Below are 20,886 nucleotides of genomic sequence, written 5' to 3' on the forward strand. Positions count from 1 at the left end.
CTGGTTAATGGGTGACATTTGTTTTTGTTTAACTGTTTCACTGAATTATAATATGTAGTTATTGAAGGAAGTTCTTTTGTTGCCAGCGACGGTCCACACAGAAAACTTCAATTAGGCATGTGATGACTTCAATGAAACAATGAAATAACTCACTATTCTAGTATCAGCCTATTTATTGTTTTAACACTGAAATAGTTTGGCAAAAACTAATCCTGCAAATGGTGTCAGAAGTGGACTCTCAAATTACACTAGTGACAGAAGTGTTCTTGGATATTTGTTACATATTCTTTACGCTCAATTGCTTCAACAATATTTATCTTGTCCATAAAATTTGAATTACATTACTTACCTTTCTTCTTACATTACTTATATTTTTTTATTTAATTTCAGGGGTAAATACGCGACAGTATGCCGAGCAGTGCATAAAAAAACAGGAACGTCATACGCAGCCAAATTTGTGAAGAAGAGACGCCGGAATGTAGACCAGATGAAGGAGATCATTCACGAAATAGCCGTTTTGATGCAGTGCAAATCGACGAACAGAGTTATTAGGCTACACGAAGTTTACGAGTCTGTCTCTGAGATGGTGCTCGTCTTAGAGTTAGCTGCCGGCGGTGAACTTCAGCACATTTTGGATGGGGGGCAGTGTTTAGGAGAGGTGAGAAGTGTTTCCTCCATTTTAATGAAGTAAATTCGAAACCTGAATACAATTACTCTTCCTTTTGAAGTTCAATCACCTATTGATGTAGAAGTTGAAGAGCTCAAATAAATATATGCTACTACCAATTAGGAATGATCATAATTTTGTACTCGATTGGAAACAAATTATGTGAATCTAGTCCTGATCAAAGAAGTATTTTTTAGAAAGTCCTTGATTAATATTTTGAAATTTTTGTTTTTTTTATATTATTTGAGGTGGGAATGGAATTGTTCATATCGTTTAAATGATATGTCATTTTTTATCTAATTTTTGGTAAAAGTTTCCAAATTATTAACTTCACGAAAAAAACTTGACTTCTTCACAGAACTCGTAAATAAACAGAATTCTTCAATATTTGATACGATAGACGGACAGATGAATCTGATTTTTTAAATATGTTTAAAGAAAGCAATTCAATTATTTTTAAATATTGCACATCTTACCTATAACATTTTTTTTACACTGACCTTAGTACTTGAATTTTTCAAAATAAATTCTTAGGGAATAAGAAAGTTGATAAATTTTTCGTCCTTCAATATACCTTCATTTTTTGTTAAAGGTGGAAGCTCGTAAGGCCATGAAACAAATCCTTGAAGGTGTGGCTTACTTGCATGATAGAAATATTGCTCATTTGGACCTGAAGCCTCAAAACTTACTGCTTTCCGTGCAAGACTGCTGTGATGACATCAAACTCTGTGATTTCGGCATATCAAAAGTACTCCTCCCAGGGGTTTCAGTACGAGAAATTTTAGGTGAGTAAAATTCTCCAAATGTTTTCGATTACAAACATTGCGATAGTAAGTAATCAACAAGTAACTCAGAAATGTAATCATTATCTTCGTTAAAGACAGTTACTAAAAATCTAACTCCTTTCCACACTTTCTACCAAAGATGTTAGAACGAAAGTAAAGCAGAAGAAAGCAAATATGAAGTCCAGTGCACCTTTTAGATATCTCGCATAGGTGTTACTTTGCAATCTGTCTTGTCATAATTATTTTTTTCAGCAATAATTTTATATCATATAATTTTATATCTTTCAACAAATATTTTGTTTTCCGAACAGGTACTGTAGACTATGTAGCTCCAGAAGTTCTAAGCTACGAACCAATAGGCCTTTCCACTGATATATGGTCAATAGGAGTGCTAGGGTATGTTTTACTGTCGGGATTTAGTCCATTTGGAGCGGACGACAAGCAACAAACTTTCCTGAACATATCGAAATGTTCCTTATCTTTCGAACCCGAACACTTCGAAGATGTTTCGAGTGCTGCGATAGATTTTATCAAGAGCGCCCTTGTTATTGATCCAAGGTGAGTATACACACCTTACTTTAAGGACTCCTTTGAACAAATATCGAACGGTTTCTTTTTAATAAATATCGGGAAAGAATTTAACGTAGAAAGTGAATTTGTCGAAAGTGTAGTACTTTGATTCAAAATATGATTTTTCTAAATCTAATTGTTATTTTTTTTCATTTCCTGGTGACATTTCTTTATTCGTATTTTATTTTCCAGGAATCGACCCACAATACGTGAGATGCTAGACCATCCCTGGATCTCTCTGAAGAGCAACCTTCTACCCGCATTAACCTCAAAGCCTTCCGAACACCAAACCTCAAACAACCTCACGCCGAAATCGACTCCCATCAGTCAAAGAAAAAGCTTCTCCTGCATCACTGACACTCCCAAATCGGCCCAGCGGAAGACATTCTGCGCAGACACTTTGAATGGCAGTTTCACAGATACCACACTTCGTACGTACACCGTTTCTAATAACTGTCTATGTTCTCAGTGTGGTACAACATGTCGCCACATCACACACACGCCAGTGTCTAAAACGACGATCACTATCGATCGGGGCATTTTGTGTTAGCTGGGGGTTGTTTGGCTGCTCTGTGTACGCTCCGTGAATGAATAACAAGATTCAGCACTTTTTTATCAGGACTCGACCGTAAATTAACCGATTTCCAAGTGGGGAGTATTCAACTGTGTATCAGTAGTCATTTTGTGTTATGTAACACTGATGTTTTTTTCACATATTGGTGGCATCTCGGAGTTACGGGTATGTTATATCCATGTTACGTGGATATGATTTCCATGTTACATTGATATTATATGAACGTCACATGAATGTTATAGAAACGTTATGTGAATTTAACATTGTTGTTACATTTAGTTTGTGATTTCTATTGAAAAGAAATACTTTTGTAATATTTTGTCTTTTATATGAGATTGGTTCCTGGAAACTTTTTTAAGAAGACGAGGACTGGCGGCGGAATTCTTAATAAGTAGTAGCACTTAATTATCCTGTTATCATACTCATAAATAATGGTGTGAAAAGATACAGAAATTTGCATAGATGGAAATTCAGTTTTTGGTATAAAATGTATTGAGAATAAGTAACGATAGGATATTTTTCGGCATTGTATTCATCTTAACGCTTTCTGTACTTTTTCATTTACATATAGCCTATTTTGTTTAATAGTATTGTTTCCAATATTGGTATGGTTACATAAATGTGATACAGTTGAATTTTCCCCATTGATCTGAAGCTGGATTATTCATTTGGCAGCCCCCAAAATTCCATCATTTTTTTTTTAGTTACAGAACTTTTCATTTGTGCTATTGTTGGGATGTACAGTGCTACTTGTATTTAAGTATCATTAATTTATATTATTTTGTTGCCTTAATTTACTTCAGTTGGTGTGTACCTAAATAAAGTTATTTGTTAATTTCAAGCTTTATTTGGTTTTATTTCGAGGTATATTAGTAGCATTGTTTTATGATTTTGTTACTTGAAGGTATTAATTTATATGTTGTCGATGGTATTTAGAATACTTGTATTCTTTATCATATCATATTTGGAAATTTGAAGGTATTGAAACCCCTTTATTCGAAGATTTAGAGAGGAGAATGCTTTTAAGTATAATGAACTGTATTCAAAACTGCCGGATTTGGATATTTCAAAATTTCCAACATCGTGAGAGTTCCTTTAAGTATTTTTATAGACATTGGCGAGTTTCAATATTGAATGAAATAATACTATAGTAGAATGTAATTAGTCATCTCAAAATATTGCAACGTTAATTCAACGAAATCTTAGGATATAATAATATAAGTTCGATAATATTGTATTTATTTTAATTTAGTCTAACGATACCTTGTGAATTAGGATGAAAATTTTTTGTGAATAAAGAATAATTTTGATAAAAAATGAACACCTGAAATGTGTTTCAATGTGATGGGGAGAAAAATTTGAACCGGGAAAATATATCAATTCATCCTGAAAAATGGTGAGTCTTTAAAAATTAAAAAAAACAATACAAATACAAAGTGTATACGATATCAGGCCAAATAATTTGACTCATGGTTCGTTTGTTTTCGAGTTGATCATCTCAAAATGGTGGCTTTCCGTGGACATACCTCGATATGTTCGAATAATGGTAATGCTGGTTGGCTAATGTGGGCTTTTTTTTTATAATTCTGTTTATAATTTAGTGTCTTACGGTGGCTTTGCTTGTTTGAAAAATGTGGCATATTTCTGAGGAATCATTAAATAATTTTTTTTTTGCAGCGGATGATTCTAATTCCAGTGAGGACAGTGTTTCTTGACACATACTGTCAAAACTGTTCAATCTAGGGTATTGTTTGACTGCCATTGTTGTAAATAATTGTATAAAAAAATAACTTATTGTATTCAATAAATTTTTTTGTTGTTTTTGTCTTCTTTATTATGACAAACATTCAGATTTTGCTGCAAGAGTGAATTCTTGTTATGAGTTGAAAAATGAATATGAAATTATTGTTGACATGAGGTGAACGTCATTATTAATCAAAAGCAAATATTTTGTTTGAAGAAAAGTTTTTTCAAAAATATTTCAATAAGGCAACCACGAAGTTTCTTGCCGCGAGAGCACGTGAGGTCAGTTCTCCTGGTTCTTTCGTTTTTTACATCTCATGAAATGAATTCATTTGAATTATGTGACGAGGAGTTGAGAATTAAAGAAGGTAGGTTTAAGAAGCGATACCAATGAGTTGAAAATAATATGGAAACAATATAAATTGATATAAAATGATGAAGTTTAATGATGCAAAAAAGAAAATGAAAATAAATGTTTTGAATCAAATGACTTCACGAGATTTCAATTGTTAGTATCCACAATCGCCTTCGGTTGAGAACTGGCCGATGCTGACCCTCATTAATTTGCAACCCATAATTAGAAAACTTCTGGAAATATAAATATTGATAGATAGAAAATATAGTACTCAATTTAAATCCTAAATAAAAATCCCTTGAAACACGTATGAACACGCCAAAGCTATTGTATAGTGAAACACATTCTCATTTTGAAATCTGTTATGGATTTTCATTACATCAAATACCCTGATGAAACTGTAACCAGTATTAAACATTTTGTGGGTAATCTAATCTCGTATATACAGGTTTTTCAACAACACATGCATTTAGGTTCAAGCTCCAGAAATAGTCCCAAGATGGCGCTGTTGTCAATTTTTCAATATACTCGACCAAGATACCATGTAGAAGTGTTTACTTTTATACAGTGACCAAGTGAAGAGTGCAGTACCCGAACTTCTAATATGAACGAATGAATAAGCTAAGAATATCATCTCAAATTGAAGTTGAAATGTATTTTAATCATCTGTTTACACAGAGTTAATGTAATTGAGACAACAGATTTGCATAATCTTGCTTGCCGAGCAAAGCGATCTAATCGAGCTCTTAGATCTGTAACAAACGAACATACCCTTTAGGTGTTGTATTAAACGAACGAACATACCTAACAGATGTGTTCGTTTAATACAAATCTGAGCGCTGGAACTGGTTGCTTCGCTCGGCTCGGCAAGCGTTCTATAATGCAGATCTGTTGTCTCAGTTACATCTGCTCTGTGTTCGGTGTTGGCGAGAAGGAGAAAAAGTTAGGATCAGATAGACTTTTCAGTTGTCATTTGCCATAATTTGGTGGTTTGGTTGAGTTTCAGGTATTTATTAGAAAAATTTACCTTTATTGCAATTTTTTAATCTTGTCAGCTCATATTATTCCAGAGAAGAATTCATGACACATTATCATTGATATGATGTTGCTTTCTTTTAAACTGGTCATTCTTAAATAGTTGTAAAAAATATTCGCATTTTAAAAAGGAAAATATGAATTACAGGTCTGTTATAGAAAATGATTTCATCGCTCATAGAATAGAATAGAATAGACATTTATTGCGCCCATAAAAAATACAAATATTTTGGACAAGTCACCTATTACATTGTACAGTTACATAAAAAAGCTGTAAATGTAACAATAAAATTAAATGTAGAGTATTAAATGCATTTTAAAAATTCTTAACGTATAAAGAAACAGGAATAAAAAGTGGAAAAGATGCACTAGGTATCTCCAAGCAAATCCTTGAGAGTAACATTGAACTCAGAGTATACAGGCTCATTTTAGTGAGAAGTTTTTTCACTGTACTTCTGAAAAGTCTGAGTGGCAGATGTTTGATTTTTTCAAGAAGTAAATTGAAGCAAGTGATGCCAATTGATTTGCTTTTATCCAATCTTCTTAAGAGGGGCACAATATTATTTCCATTGCGTGTTTTGTAGGAGTGAATATCCGAGTGTGTTGCGAGTGTGTGATAATTTTCTTTGACATGCTGAACATTGTCAAAGATAATTTGTGAGAATGATTCCTGTATTATCAAACAAAGGCTTACAGTGTTCATTATATTCAGCTTTAACAATGCTACGTCCAGCAGCTTTTTGCAAGACAAATACTCATATGTTTTGTGACGACGAACAATACCACAAATGTCAACTTGTCATTTAGAAAGAATCGAGCGTTCGTTAATTATATATCGTTCCGTTGTTTCTGTAATCACATGGTTTCATATTTTCATCTGCTCTCTCGGTTCTAGATTTTCAAATCCGAACATACCTATTATCGAACACTTGCCGAGTGGAGCGAGCTAATCGAGCGCTCCGATTTGTATTATATGAACATACTTTAACTTTGACATACTGACAGTAAGCTGCGCTGCGAGAATTGAGGGAATTAAATGTTAGGTACTAAAGAATTAAATGTAACTTTTATGAAGAAGCCAAACAAATTCGTTAAGTGAATTCATTAGACTTTTCAAATTCGAACAGATCTCATCAACTGAGGTGACAACTGGTAGGTGTGTAGTTCAATCCAATTTGAATTCACAGCAAAATCAATATTCTACTTCCGACATATTTGAAACAGCTTCTACATGAGTCGGCAGTGAATATTACTTTTGTTATCGATATTAAATGTGTTGAATAACGCATTATATAATTTCAGAAAATGTATAATGGCATTGGACTTGCAACTCCCAGGGGATCAGGAACAAATGGACATGTTCAAAGAAATTGGGCCGTCGTGAAGCCCCGTGACAGAGAGAAAACCTACAGAAGTGAACAGGAACTTGCCACTTTGGACACTGCTTCGAATAAACAACCTAACAGAGAAATTCTGGACCATGAACGTAAACGAAAAATTGAATTGAAGTGTGCAGAGTTTGCTGATATTCTTGAAGAACAGGGGTTTGTTGATTTTGGATTATATTGTCCATAAGTCCCGAGAAAAGATGTTTAAACATCCAGTGAATTTGAATAGATTATATCATTTTGATGTGTTTGGATTCGTATGAAATGGATATCGAAAATATGCAAAGTGTCAGTGTCACTACACTAAAAGGTCCATTACAAAACAAAGACTTTGCTGTTGGTCACCACCATCATCAAGAACATGATTGCAAGTTTTTTTAAAATTGTAACAAATGATGCACCAATTTATTCTGAGTATGGCAATATGCTGTTTATTATGTTTGTTTTGAAGTTTTGTTGTGAGGTTGAATTCATTAGCGACCGTAAGTACCTGAAAAATGCCTCGTGAGAATTTGAGGATTATGTCGAGTACTATTGAGCGGTCGCCAATGGTTTTCACTTCTCCAATGAAATATCTTCTAGCGGCTCATGTGATTTTTTTTTGTAAAAACAGTACGTACGTGTCAAAATCTTCATATACGATATTTTTCAACCTATGACAAATATCACAACCTCGCGTTTCTGCGAAAGAGTCACTACTTTGCTAACGGATTCTTTTCCTTTCGCCTACCAATGTTCTAAACCAATATGCTCCTGAGACGAGGTATTGCCAGATTACTGTAATAATTTCTGAATTGGAGAAAAATGCCCATTGGCGTTATTATCTTGTGACATTTAGAAATGAATATAGGGAACTAAATATTGCCATACTGACAATAAAGTGACGCACCACTTGTTATCTATAGAGCCATAGGGACTTTTAAAAAAAAAGTTGCTGGTAAGTGGCTTCTCTGTTAGTAGTGAGGCTGTTAAAATTGATCTTTCTGAATTCGAGGATAGCTTCTCTACTATTGATGTCATAGGTTGTAAGATTGTATTCAAGGACAATATTTTTTTCATGTTTGTGATTTACATACCTCCAAGTACTAGCGAAGCTCATATCCTGAAACTCTAGAGTCACTTGAATGTTTATACAATAACAAAATTCCCATTACAGGTGATTTCAATATACCAAACTATTCAAACAAAAATCTCATAAATGGGAATCACAACTTGGACAATATCCATCGATTCAATAGTTTTTATGATCTAAACCAATTCAATTCTCTGCTTAATATTTCAAATCGTTTACTTGACCTCGTCTTATCTAATTTTCAATGCTCTGTATCCCACGATGAACTACTCCTTCTAAGCGAAGATGGCTATCACCCAGCACTGAACATAATTTTTGAATTCTCATCACCAGAACAAGCAATACCATATAATTCATCAGAAAACAGGTATAACTTTCGTAAAGCCAATTTTCCACTTTTATGCACTCAATGCAAAATGTTGACTGATCGCCCATTGACCATTGTACAGAAGTTAACTCAGCCACAGAATTATTCTATTCATTATTAACCCCAATTATTAGTCTGTGTGTTCCGGTTAGTCACAATTTCATTAGAAAATATCCTCCTGGTTCAATAATGAAATAATCAACGATATTAAAAGAAAAAACAGAAAACTACAGACTCAGGTATTCTCAAAGAAGAATTCCGATCTCTTTGTCGATCAATCAAAACAAAAATCTATTTAGCATACAGAGAATATGAAAATAAATCTGAAAAGGCAATCAAAGAAGATCCTACCAATTTCTGGTCGTACATTCAAAATAAGAAAGGTGCATCAAGAATTCCTAGTATTCTATTCTGGGACGATGTTGAATACAACAATGCCTCCGAAATCGGTAATGCATTCGCACAATTTTTTGAAAGTGCATATTCTCCACCCCTACAATCATATGAACACACGAATGTTACCTCAAACAATCCTATCATTTCTTTAAAACATTTTTCACTAATTGAATCTGCAATTCTCTCAACAAACTAAAACCAAAACTCACAAGCGGGGATGATAACATACCTAGCTTTTTCGTTAAAGATTGTACACACCTCCGAGCAATACCATTACAGTCAATCTTCAATCAAGCACTGAGTACAGGATGCTTTCCTAACAAATAGAAAATATCAAAAATTTGCCCAATTTTCAAAGCTGATGCCATAAACAATATCCAACTATCGACCTATAACCTTGTTATCAAACTTTGCAAAGGCTTTTGAGATGTGCCTGTACAACAGAATCTTTCCTAATGTTGAGAATTTAGTTTCAAACAATCAACACGGTTTCTTTAGCAAAAGATCAACAATAACTAACTTAATGTGCTTCACACAATCAGTAAGTAATGCACTTAATAATAACCTACAAGTAGATACTGTCTACACAGATTTCTCTAAGGCGTTTGACAAGTTGGATCATAACATTCTTATCAATAAACTTCACCAATATGGATTCGACTCTCAACTCTTAAACTTTTTCCGCTCATACTTAACTGAACGTATCCTATTCGTACATTATAGGGGTCACTCTTCATTAACGACATAGGAAATACTCTCTCTAGCAATTTCTTACTCTTTGCAGATGATCTGAAAATCTTTCTGCCCATTACATCACAGGAGGACTGCTTCATCTTACAAAAAAACCTTGACTTTTTGTACATTTGGTGTATTGAAAATAATCTTCCCCTCAATACAAACAAATGTAAATACTCAAAATACATCCTTAAACATAATGTTATTTCTCATGATTACTGCATAAATAACACACCTCTTCAAATAAGCACTCATCAAAGGGATCTTGGTGTCACATTTGACCCTAAACTGAGTTTCTCCATCCACTATGACACAATAACATGCTCAGCCAAACGGATGCTAGGGCTCATTTATCGTAACTTTCGTAGCAGAGATATTTTTTTAACTCTTTTCAATGCATACGTCAAATCTCGGCTGGAATATGCCTCCCTTATATGGTCACCCATATACAATGTCCACATAAACAAAATCACATAATACTACTGAATAAATTTAATCTATTATCGCTTCAAAACCGAAGTACCTTCTACTCTATAATTTTCATTTATAAACTAGTAAATAATCTGATTAACTGTCCCGAACTACTCTCCCACTTCAACTTTCATGTTCCACGAATCAATTCTAGAAATGAACTGACGCTTTATTTACCAAATTCTAGAACAAACATATTACTCAAGTCAACAGTTGATGCAATGAGCAAACTTTACAATCAACTCTGTGAAAATCTCGACATTTATTATGAACCTATTGGTCAAGTTAAGAACCACGTTAAGAAACTTTTACACTCTATCCAAAATACATGAGCCCAAATTGAAAGTTATTCTACCATGTGAACTTATTACTACTACTGTATTACTGCCGTTTTTTTTTGTAATACACCTGAACTATGTTTTTATTTGTTAGTTCTATATCTGACTTGAGGTTTTTTTTTCAATTACTCTCCTAGCTTGCTGGACACCAAGTGTTCCAACTAATTTTTTGCTTGATTCTCCTAAATGTTTACTTTATTTTATTTTTTGTTTACTCGCTTCAGGTGTTTCTAGTTGATAAATTAGTATTGTATTCATGTATATATGTATGTATTTATGTATGTGTATTGTATGTATATATGCAGATATAAACTGTAACTGTTTAGTGGTTACTAATATGTTTATTTCTTTACTTTGTAATAGACCTTTTAATCTAATTTACAATTATTTGTTGATCATCATTGTACGACACTGGCACCCTGTACATATTTCTACAAAACAATAGTTAAGTAATGAAAAGAATAATTTCAGTTTACTTGCCAAAGAGACTTAAGCGGTTATATAGTATAACCACTTAATTGTACTTTTCATGTTTACAGATATGATGTTTGAAATGCCGTATTAATGTAAGTTTGTTTTTTCATCCATTTCGAATTTCCTTTGAAATGACCCGTTTTTTACTAAATTTGATTGCTCAGATATTTGTATATCTCAATTAGGGTTGCTCCCAATAATTTCTGGTAATTGGAGTTCTACTGTATTCTATGATATGGCTTTGGTATGATGAGTTTTTTTTTGACAAACAAACATTACAATAAAATCTTATTAATATGCCTGATCAAAAACCATACTCTAAAAACCTATTAGCACTTAATTGAAATGTTACAATAGGCTTAATATAGTATAATCAGGAAAATCAGTTCTGGTTATTTACTTTATTGTGAGATTTTCATCAAGTACTGGCTTATTTCATCACAAATATGTTGTAATACATATGAAGAGAGTTAATTTGATAAAAAAATCATCATGTATGTCTAGGTGTGCAAGTTTAGTATCATAAATGTTTCAAGAAAAATGATTCCTACTAAGCTAATAAGATGTTGATCAAGTTGAGCTGAAGACAAATTAGAAAATTATTATTTGGAATTACAATTTATTCTACACAACAAGAACTAGACTTATTTTGATTTCTGAAGACTAATTTTTATGTTAAATTGTAATTGTTGAGCTTACTTTGTGTTGATTGTTAAGTACATATTAATTGTTACAGATTCACTGAAGAAGCCATCAACAATAAAGTGAACAATTACAGAAACATGCTGATGGGACAAGGAGGCAAACTAGAAAAACCAGTGGATCAGTGGGGTAGACCATGGTGAGTTTTTAACTTTGTATACGAATTAATTTGTTCATTATTTTTGAGTTATCGGTAATGGAATTCTCTCTAAAAAGTAATATAATATTTGATATGAATTGCGGCTTCCTAAGCTCATACAACTTTATATTAAATTACATGGTTGAATGTGGTTGTTTGCTTTTTGAAAAACATGAGAAATTGAACTTTTGCTTTTACAGGTTCGAACTAAACAATGAAATTCAATGTGTTGAAATAAATCAATATACAATAATAATAATAATAAATCAGTAAACAATAATATGTCCATAAACAACAATAATAATAACTAATAACTAGAGTCATACATATTACTGTAACCTAACAATATTGAGAAATAAAATAGAAAAGGAAACAAAATTCAAAGTTAACTAACCTAGATAAGACTATACTAACAATTTAAAACATACTGATACATGATAATAAATGTTAAGATTTAAGACTACTGATGTTCTGCATCATTCAATCTTTTCCTACAAAATTGTGTTTGTTTTAATATAGTTGTTTAGTTTAGATTTAAATATATAAATACTTTCACTTTGTTTATGTCTCTTGGCAGCTCATTAAAATGCTTTAAGCCTTTATAAAACAATATTTTCATTGAGCTGGTTAATCTGCATCTTGGCAAGTGAAAAAGATAACTTTGTCTTGTCTCGTAGTTGTGAGTACTATCATGATAAGTAATGAATTCATCAAAATAAGATGGTAACATATTATTAATAGTCTTAAAAATAAATATCATTGCTGATCTATAGAACCTTTCTTTTATTGATAACTGCAAAATTGAGACATGTTATTCCTGAAGGTGGATTCAACTAGATAAACATCACGTCGGAGTTTTACATTTCTCACATGTTAATGTGAGAAATGTGATCAACACGAAGTAAACAGAGTTGATAAGGGGCTGTGATTTTTTTTATACGCATCTGCAGTTTGGCATTGGTTGTAATTGAGCCGTGCGTGTAAATGAAGTGTGTTTTCGTTTTGAAGGAGCTTCTTTTAGAGTTGATTATAGTGTAGTTTTTGAAGCATTCAAAAAAATTACGCCTGCTACGTTAGTGTTTCAAATTTAACGGTATTTGAAAACTAATGGTGCTAAGACTTCCATTTTCTTAATGGTCTTTAAGTCCATATTTTGTTCCAGTCAATAGGGATCTCAACATGAACATGAAATTCAAAGAATGTAAACTTTCAAGGCCGGAAAAACTGTGTGAAAGCTATTTTCCGTTTTTTTGGCCGTGGTCTGCAGGTTTTTACGTCTGACGTTTTGTCTACAACTGCGGTAAACATTATCAGGATGTGGTAACGGTCGCAGTGCTCGAGTTATTGTGAACAGACGTGAAGATGGTACATTGGGTCACAGAGTGTACAGGAATCCAACACACATAGACAGGTACCTGATCAGGAACTGTAACCACCAGAAACAATAAAAGATAGGGGTAATTAAAACGTTGGTTGAGAAAGCACGTAGTATGTGTGAACCTGAGAGTCTTCCTGATGAACTGAATCACCTAAAAAATGCCTTCAATTAGAATGGGTATAGTGGAAGAGAATTCGAACGGGCCATAGGACCCAGGAGAGAGAACTCCAAAGTAACACCAGCGAGGCTGGTCAAGGAAAAAGCTTTCCTTTCCTATGTTAGGAATGTTACAGACCGGATCTGGAGAATTTAAAAAAAACATGATGTGAAACCAATATTTAGGCCAACAAAAACTATCAGACTAACCCTCAGATCTGCTTAGGACCCAAGAGAACCTTTAGCAATACCCGGGATATACCGGAATTCTTGTAGCTGCGGGTCTACATTGGAACCACGAAAAGAAGTGTTGGTACCCGGCTCTCTGAACACAAGATAAATTGTCGCCTCAGACAAACCGACAAATCAGATGTAGCCAAACATGCTCTAAACAAAGAAGGCACTCACATTACAGCTGCCGTACTGAGTCATGGCCGGTGGGAGAAATCGTATCTGCGTAAAGTTTGGGCCATAAAATTGCATATGTTTAAGCAATTTACTTTTAAACTCCATCACTAACTGAATACGGTCCTGAATTTGGATGTTTAGGGCTCGAATAATCTAACAGATTTCTACACAACTACTGCACATCTTGATGGAGGGAGTTCTCACCGGCCATGACTCAGTCCGGCAGCTGTATCTCATTCCTAGATACAGTAATACTCGATAAAACTCAAACTTACCATCCTCTTATAGAGAGGCGATAGAAATTCAAAAACACAGGGATAATTTCTAGAGAAGAGAAGGGTCAATGAACATTAATAAAATTTGTCTACCTGTCCATAAAGGTACACAAACAAGGTCAGGTAATCCAATTAAGACGTTACCACATCGCCTTTGATAATGTGTACCGCAGTTGTAGACGAAACGTCAAGCATAAAAACCTGCAGATCACGGCCAAAAAACCCGGAAAGTAGCTATCACACATGAAATTCAAAATCCAATTCATTTTGCCTGTTCAGGAAACAAAGAAAGTGAGGTTGGATACCTCTTCTAGTTCGAAAAATTGTTCTGGTAGTGGTTGTGACTATTGTTGGTGTTTGATTTTGTTTTCAGTTTCTTAAGGGAACCAATAAGTAACTTCAAGAATGTTTTTGATGGAGAAAATGTTTCAGAATTTAGTGTTGTAGATGAAATCAGCTTGGCTTGACTGTAAAGTGTTTTATTGAATTTTTTTTTTAATTTTGGGGAAGTGAAAACACTCAATTGATGAAAGATTTAACCAGAATAGTACATCAATATTGTTTTTTTTCTGGTTTATGTCTTCGAAACTTTCTGGACCCCTCGAAATATTATTTGATTTCATCCTTTCAATCTTCAAAAGTCGAATCATAATTCGTGTGCCGCGACGAGTTATTCTTTCTAATAATATCGATTTCCTCGTCCGCCACGCTCGGATGCTGCGCGTTCTCCCTTCTTCCTCCCACCGACGCTGTATCGCCCCCACACCCCTCTAGTCACCACTGAACACCAGGCATCAAGTTCCCCAGTTTCTATCTGAAATGGGGCCTTATTGGACATCCGGACCGCCCGTTACATAATCCGGAAAAACGACGGAAATCTTCCACTGAAATGTGACGGATAATCTGCGGTGTAAATAATTTCAAAATCCGAACGTCTTCCAATAAAGTAAACTTACGGCTTATAACGAAACCAAGTCTTCCAAGATTAGTAATAAGTGTCGCAACTATTTATCGGATTTTTTTATTGGTAATCCTTTGCTTCCCCGGCCCTTACGCTTCAAATTTAGGAGAATAGTTTATTGAAAAGTTGTAGTATATTGTGGCTTTGGAAAATACTACTGGAGTGATATTGTGGACTCAGAAAAAAATATATTAGAAGAGTGATTACCGAGTGAGTGATCCGAGAAGCGTATCCAATAGAAGAGGACACGATTAGGACCAAAAGTTTGAGCCATAAAAAAAACACTCAGAAAGCTGTGCCTGGAACCCAGAAAATAGTATAAAAATAGTTCACATTTATATTATTTCGTAATTTCTTCGAATGTGTGTCACTTCTGAGTGACAGTAGACATTTCATTTAGAAAACAATCCAAATGCCTCAGAAAAAAATTGCTTACGACAACCAGCTCAAAAATGCAATGGCGAGGCCTCAAAACAAGGCCACTTACTACGGCGGGGGCCTCTACTGTCCCGATACCTACCATAGAAGAGCTCCTCAGAAAAAAGGGACTCAGAAAAAAATCCGCTACGCTGCCGCTCAGAATAGATCCGGCAAGTTTCGCTACTACGATGCATATTCTCGGAAAAAGTTCCAGAGCTTCGGTTACTGCGGCAATCCGCCTATTCAGCCGAAAAAAGGCGGTTTTTCTCTCGAGGAGAAGGTGATATTCGAAAGGCTGTGGAAGGGCGCTTTGTATCAGACGTTTCGCGGTCGCGTGTCCACAGGAGGACAGGCTCAGAAAAAATCGTGCTGCTGTCATTGTCAGTGCGACGTTGGCGACCATGTGGGCGGCGAAGGTCCCGCGGATGCGATGAGATCTGTCGTCAGGTAACTTTCTAAACATTTAAAGCCAGTATTCTCAATTGAAAGTTTGAGGTTCATCGATAAAAATACTATACTTTTTCTTCGTTGCTACTTTTTCTCTTTCTGTATATAATCTTTTATGTCTATTCTAGTTTATGCTAATTAGAATTAGTGATAGATACCGGAGATTTCAATAAATTTTAAATAAGGTGGTTAGGCGGTATTATAGTGAGATGGTGGCGATTTAGATTAGGTTCAACGAGTGAGTCATTGATAAATTGATTAAGGCTTTCACGGCCAAGGTTTTCAGTGTCACTATTTTTCGGGTTTGAAGGCCGTCAATTTTTGGAATTTCTTCTGGTGTGATAAAATCTGTACCTGCATTGGAAAACTCTTGGTGAAACAGAACATTGAAACGACTTTCAAACCCACAAAGAAGATACAACAAAGTCTCAGGTCGGCTAAGGACAAAAGAGACCCACTATCAGCAGCAAGGGTATATCGCATACCGTGCACTTGTGGGAAGGTATACATCGGAACCACCAAAAGATCCACGGGAACAAGGCTGAAGGAGCATGAAAGAAACTACAGACTAGTCGGCTGTGGCGGAACAGGCACTCAGTGAAGGAAACCACAGGAGTCTGTTTGAAAACACGAAACTCATTGCCCCCGACCAGGAATAACATAGCCGCGGATAATTTCAACAGAAAAGAAAAAGCGGCGAACCTCAATCGAATATGGAATCCCATTCTTAGAAGTACAAGAATAGCAAACAGCATAACGGCAGATAGACAAGGGTCGACAAATGTTATTGACAATTTACCTGTTCCAGGTACAGGTATTAGCACACCAAACTACCTAGACGCTTTACGTAACTTACCTAATCCAAGTACAGGTATTAAGCGGCCTACACACATGGAAACCTGGTTTGCGGAACTTGGTTCGCGTGAAACATGTTCATCATTTGTTCCTCTATGTGTGGTGTTTAACGAAACAATATCGCCACAGTTTCTCACGAACTGGGTCTTCCATCGGGTTGGAAAACATTTGTTGGCTTCGCCGGTAGGGCGCACCAAGTTCCTTTGTGTGTGGAGAAGGGGAACCGTTGTTCGTAATTTTTCCCGGTGCTTGTGGTGATATGGCGCCCGAATACTTGAGTCCTCTAAGTTTCTTCCAGTAGCTAGGTAGCGAAGTGTAACAGCGAGATGATTTTCGGCCGATATTGACATATTTGAGTTGTTTTGATATGTAGGGTGTCACAAGTTCCAATAAATAATTGAATTTTGTTTCGGTCATTGTTGAATAATTGGTGTAATCTTTCGCACTGTTTTCCCTAAAAAGATATTAGAGATTGAGGTGAGACCACTGCTCTCTCACGAAGCCACTGTTTGATCCATTGCCATATTTTCTTCTTCTTTTTTGTGAAATCCCCGAAGAACTCATCACAACTGCTGGAATGAAACTGGTCAAAGGGCGAACCGTTGTTCACATTTCCCTCCACTGGGTGTAGGGATTGAAGAGTCAACTTAGAGTGGAACACAGCAAACATAGAACTAGTAACGAGACTTGGCGACAAGGCAGATTACGACCTCGTCCTCGAGTCATGTAAACACAAATCTAAGTGATTCTTGAAAATGGCTCCAAAGCAGAAGCGAGACGTCGAAACGATGAAAATTACAGACGCGGTTCATCCCGGACAACAGTATATCATGTTGTACGAATCTCATTGCTTTGGCAACAGTCGTATATTGTTTTTTTCAATGATTTTTTCAGATGGACATCTAAAGGTTTCGGTATTCCTGTATCACATCGCGTCTTGCGGTCATAAGGTTTGGTTTTGACTATTTTACGTACAGTTGAGAAAGGAATTTCGGTCGAATCTGATGTTGCTTGTAATAGTTTGTATTCCTCGAAACCAAACTTGAGTTGTAGATTCTTATATACGTTGAAACATAATCTCTGTGTTCCAATATTCAAATGCATCCGAATCTTATTCATTGGTATTTCTTTTTCGCATTGATCACCATCGGTATTGGAATTACTACACTGGAAAAAGTCTGCGTTGTTATCACACTCGTTACTACTATTAGTACTTGTCCAAGAACGCCACATTTTGAACGGATAACAAAAATTTTAAGTAATTATAACTGCACCAATATCGAATTTCAACACTCAAATAGCGATCAGTTCCTGAAGTGAACACGACGGCGATAACCATCTCCGCATTCCCGATTTTTATTCGTCACCGTAACATGACTTCAAATTTAATTTTATGACTCTTCAGCCAATCATAAAACTCGGTTAGTAAAAATTATCCAATACGAACCGCCAAGTCTACAGTCCACGTGGACTAGTTCGCTACCGGTTCATTTTTATGTATTGGTTTTTTTGGCCTTTGAGAGTGCCGCCAACTTTAAAAGTGCCCAACATCGTTTACTTCGACTATACAAACCTTTCAAGAAGCTAACCACTCCCGCCAGCGAAACGTCAGGAAGAAATAACAAAAATTGACGCCTTCAAACCCGTAAAATGGTGACATTGAAAGTGAATTATTATTATATGCTTAGGAATCAGTACGGTGTGCAAAAGCAAGCAGCTAATATTTTTATGACTTTTTGTGGAGATGTAAAGAATAATTTATAATAGTTTTATAAAAAAAAACTGACACTTCTATATATTTCTAGTATATTGGTATTTCTTATTTATGAACAACATTGTTCAATAAATAACTTTCGACCAAACACTCCACTTCCGCGACGGATAATCCCCAAAGGTAATAGGTTAAGCTGATTACTTTCCTGGCAAAAGTGGAAGTTGTCCCAAATCGCCTTATAGCGCTCCCCTCTGGTGAATTTAGAGGTGGAATTCGAACGTTTGAACGTTACATGTTATATTCACGTCACTCAATACCTAATGACAATTATTGTTTATTTACTATCGAGATAATGGATATAAATCGATGATCAATTTTGAAAGATTTGAATCGAGTAGATCGTTAGATTCTAACATATACGTAATTGATATTTTGGCTTTAAACTTTAAATAGTTTATTCCGTGCACTTTCAAAATAAAATCATGAATGAATTGAAGGCTGGGCCACCAAAACAGAGTTTTATAGCGATAAAACTGATAGCCATGAAATTAACATCTATACGTAATTATTATGCCCTATAGTCTGGGTGACAAGATTCTTTTTTTGGAACTTCTTTCCAAGGGCACCGCAAATTATGATCCATGTCTCATTCGGTTCGGAATGACCTCTAACAACTTTTTGAAAATTTTCAAGAGGGGCTCGAAAAAATTGCAAAAGTTCTAAACAATTTAGTAAAAAATGGGAGTTTGGTTTTTTGCAAATATCCCTGAAAATATTAAAGATATCCGGAATTTGAAAATAGATCCTTAAAGAGGAGGAAATTTACTTAGAAAAATCCCACCTCCCGGAACTCTATACTTTAGTTAATTAACTAATTTTTACAAGTTTTAAATTTACATAAAAACCTGATGATTTTTAAAGTAAAAACCTCAAATTTTGTTCACTTCCTGGAGCTTTTCTTGAAAGTCTTCAAAAATGATTCGCGTTGGAAAAATTGAAAAAATTTAATTTTCCACTTTGTTATTAATAATTAAAGACGTTAAAAAGTGAAAAATTCAATTGAAGCAATGATTTTTTTTAGTATTGAAATTTATTCGTATTCTTATTATTTAAAGATACATAAAAATGTTTACATATTTGTTTAAAAAATTGTTATGAACAAATTTATTGTTTATAAGATATTTGAAATTGTTTTGGGGAGATTTTTATCGTTTCTTAAAAAAATGTTTATTGCTTAAAAACGCATTTGTTGATTAACTACTAAATATGAATATTAAGGTACGATTTTTTTCAATCATATTTTCTATTTATCTTTGATACTCTGAAAAAAAAATTGAAAATTTATATTTCCTTTATTTATTTAATAAACAATTTGTTTCGAACAAATTAATGTTAACGATATATTTTTTATCAACCAACGACCACTCCCCACACCGTGGGGTAAGTGATCATTGGGTCCGAGAATCATGTGCTCTGAGCAAGCGCGGTGAGCCAAGAATGACATCTGTCCTGCTAAGATTTCTGCCTTAGTGCGGCAAGCCGGTATGATTTTAAGATTCAAGAGTAGAGAGGGCGTCATTCCACCAAGGACTCCAATATAATCAGAACAACCATCTTGACAGAGTGGTCTGGATAAAGTCTGCGGAGTTCGAAGAGAAAATCTCGATATTTTATTCGTTTTTCCTCCTTTTTTCGGACGATATTCGTCCTGCCAGGACCTGAAAACTCCATGACAAATATCATCTTGCTCTGGTGGTCGAGAAGGACTACATCAGGCTTATTAGCTTGTATGATAGTGGGGAACGAATAGTTCCAATAAATTCGGCACTTGAATCATGTCCGGCTCACTTTATTAACCAAAAAACGTGGGAAACTTCCATAGAAAGGAAGAAAGAAATGATGAAGAAGGAGAAAACCAAATAGCTTTTTTTACAAAAAACTAATCTCTCCTAGAAGTATTCCCTTTTGAATTCATTTCTATATTGCAGAAAATTTATTTGTTTCGGGTATTCACTGCGCAAAACTTTATTCAGTTGTAGAAAGGGTAAGTCTGTTCAAAATGTTAATGTTTTGTTAGTTTATAGTTTAATTATTCTGTAAAATCCGACAACCCTCACCAGAAACATAATTGAACACCTGACAGTTTTCATATATGATGCCTGTTTCGTAATATAATGTAGGACGTGCATATAGTGACTCACTCTTCGACGGGGGTAGGAAATATTGATTTATCTTGTCGCGTGTCGCGTTAGGGGGAAATGAAATGCTTCGGACCCGAACACTGGCAGGATTTCAGTTAAAAGCTTTCTGTTGTCAGTAAAGTTCATGATTTAACTATTTGACGTTTTTTTGCGAGAAATGACTCATTAACAATTACTCATTTCATCGGAAGTAGTGAATAACTTAGGGTGATAATGGTTTGTTTTAACGACAGAGAAATGTAAGGGTTTTCAATGAACAT

The 20,886-nt window shown here is 34.8% G+C and overlaps 2 protein-coding genes across 13 annotated transcripts in view; both read left to right on the forward strand.

The window, feature by feature from the left end:
- LOC111502532 (Death-associated protein kinase related) overlaps positions 1 to 4,417 on the forward strand; it is a 361,534-nt gene extending 357,117 nt beyond the window's left edge. For 7 of the 8 annotated variants that reach the window (XM_074175621.1, XM_074175627.1, XM_074175623.1 and 4 more), the window contains exons 2-5: positions 391 to 658; positions 1,260 to 1,452; positions 1,764 to 2,010; positions 2,215 to 3,437. In XM_074175621.1, the coding sequence (XP_074031722.1) occupies positions 391 to 658; positions 1,260 to 1,452; positions 1,764 to 2,010; positions 2,215 to 2,572 (1,066 nt within the window). In that variant the 3' untranslated portion in view covers positions 2,573 to 3,437. Of the gene's footprint in view, positions 1 to 390; positions 659 to 1,259; positions 1,453 to 1,763; positions 2,011 to 2,214; positions 3,438 to 4,273 lie in introns of those variants that run through there. The other variant, XM_074175624.1, reaches the window with a different exon arrangement.
- A 2,291-nt stretch (positions 4,418 to 6,708) lies between these two features.
- LOC111502530 (Serine-arginine repetitive matrix 2/3/4) overlaps positions 6,709 to 20,886 on the forward strand; it is a 29,602-nt gene continuing 15,424 nt past the window's right edge. For 3 of the 5 annotated variants that reach the window (XM_074175611.1, XM_074175612.1, XM_074175616.1), the window contains exon 1: positions 15,387 to 15,856. In XM_074175611.1, the coding sequence (XP_074031712.1) occupies positions 15,402 to 15,856 (455 nt within the window). In that variant the 5' untranslated portion in view covers positions 15,387 to 15,401. Of the gene's footprint in view, positions 6,886 to 7,031; positions 7,274 to 11,706; positions 11,812 to 15,386; positions 15,857 to 20,886 lie in introns of those variants that run through there. The other 2 variants (XM_074175614.1, XM_074175615.1) reach the window with 2 other exon arrangements.

This window comes from Leptinotarsa decemlineata, unplaced genomic scaffold (genome assembly GCF_025532065.1).
Source record: "Leptinotarsa decemlineata unplaced genomic scaffold, Ldec_3_MD MMD2_tig00001064_RagTag_RagTag, whole genome shotgun sequence".
Lineage (NCBI taxonomy): Eukaryota > Metazoa > Arthropoda > Insecta > Coleoptera > Chrysomelidae > Leptinotarsa > Leptinotarsa decemlineata.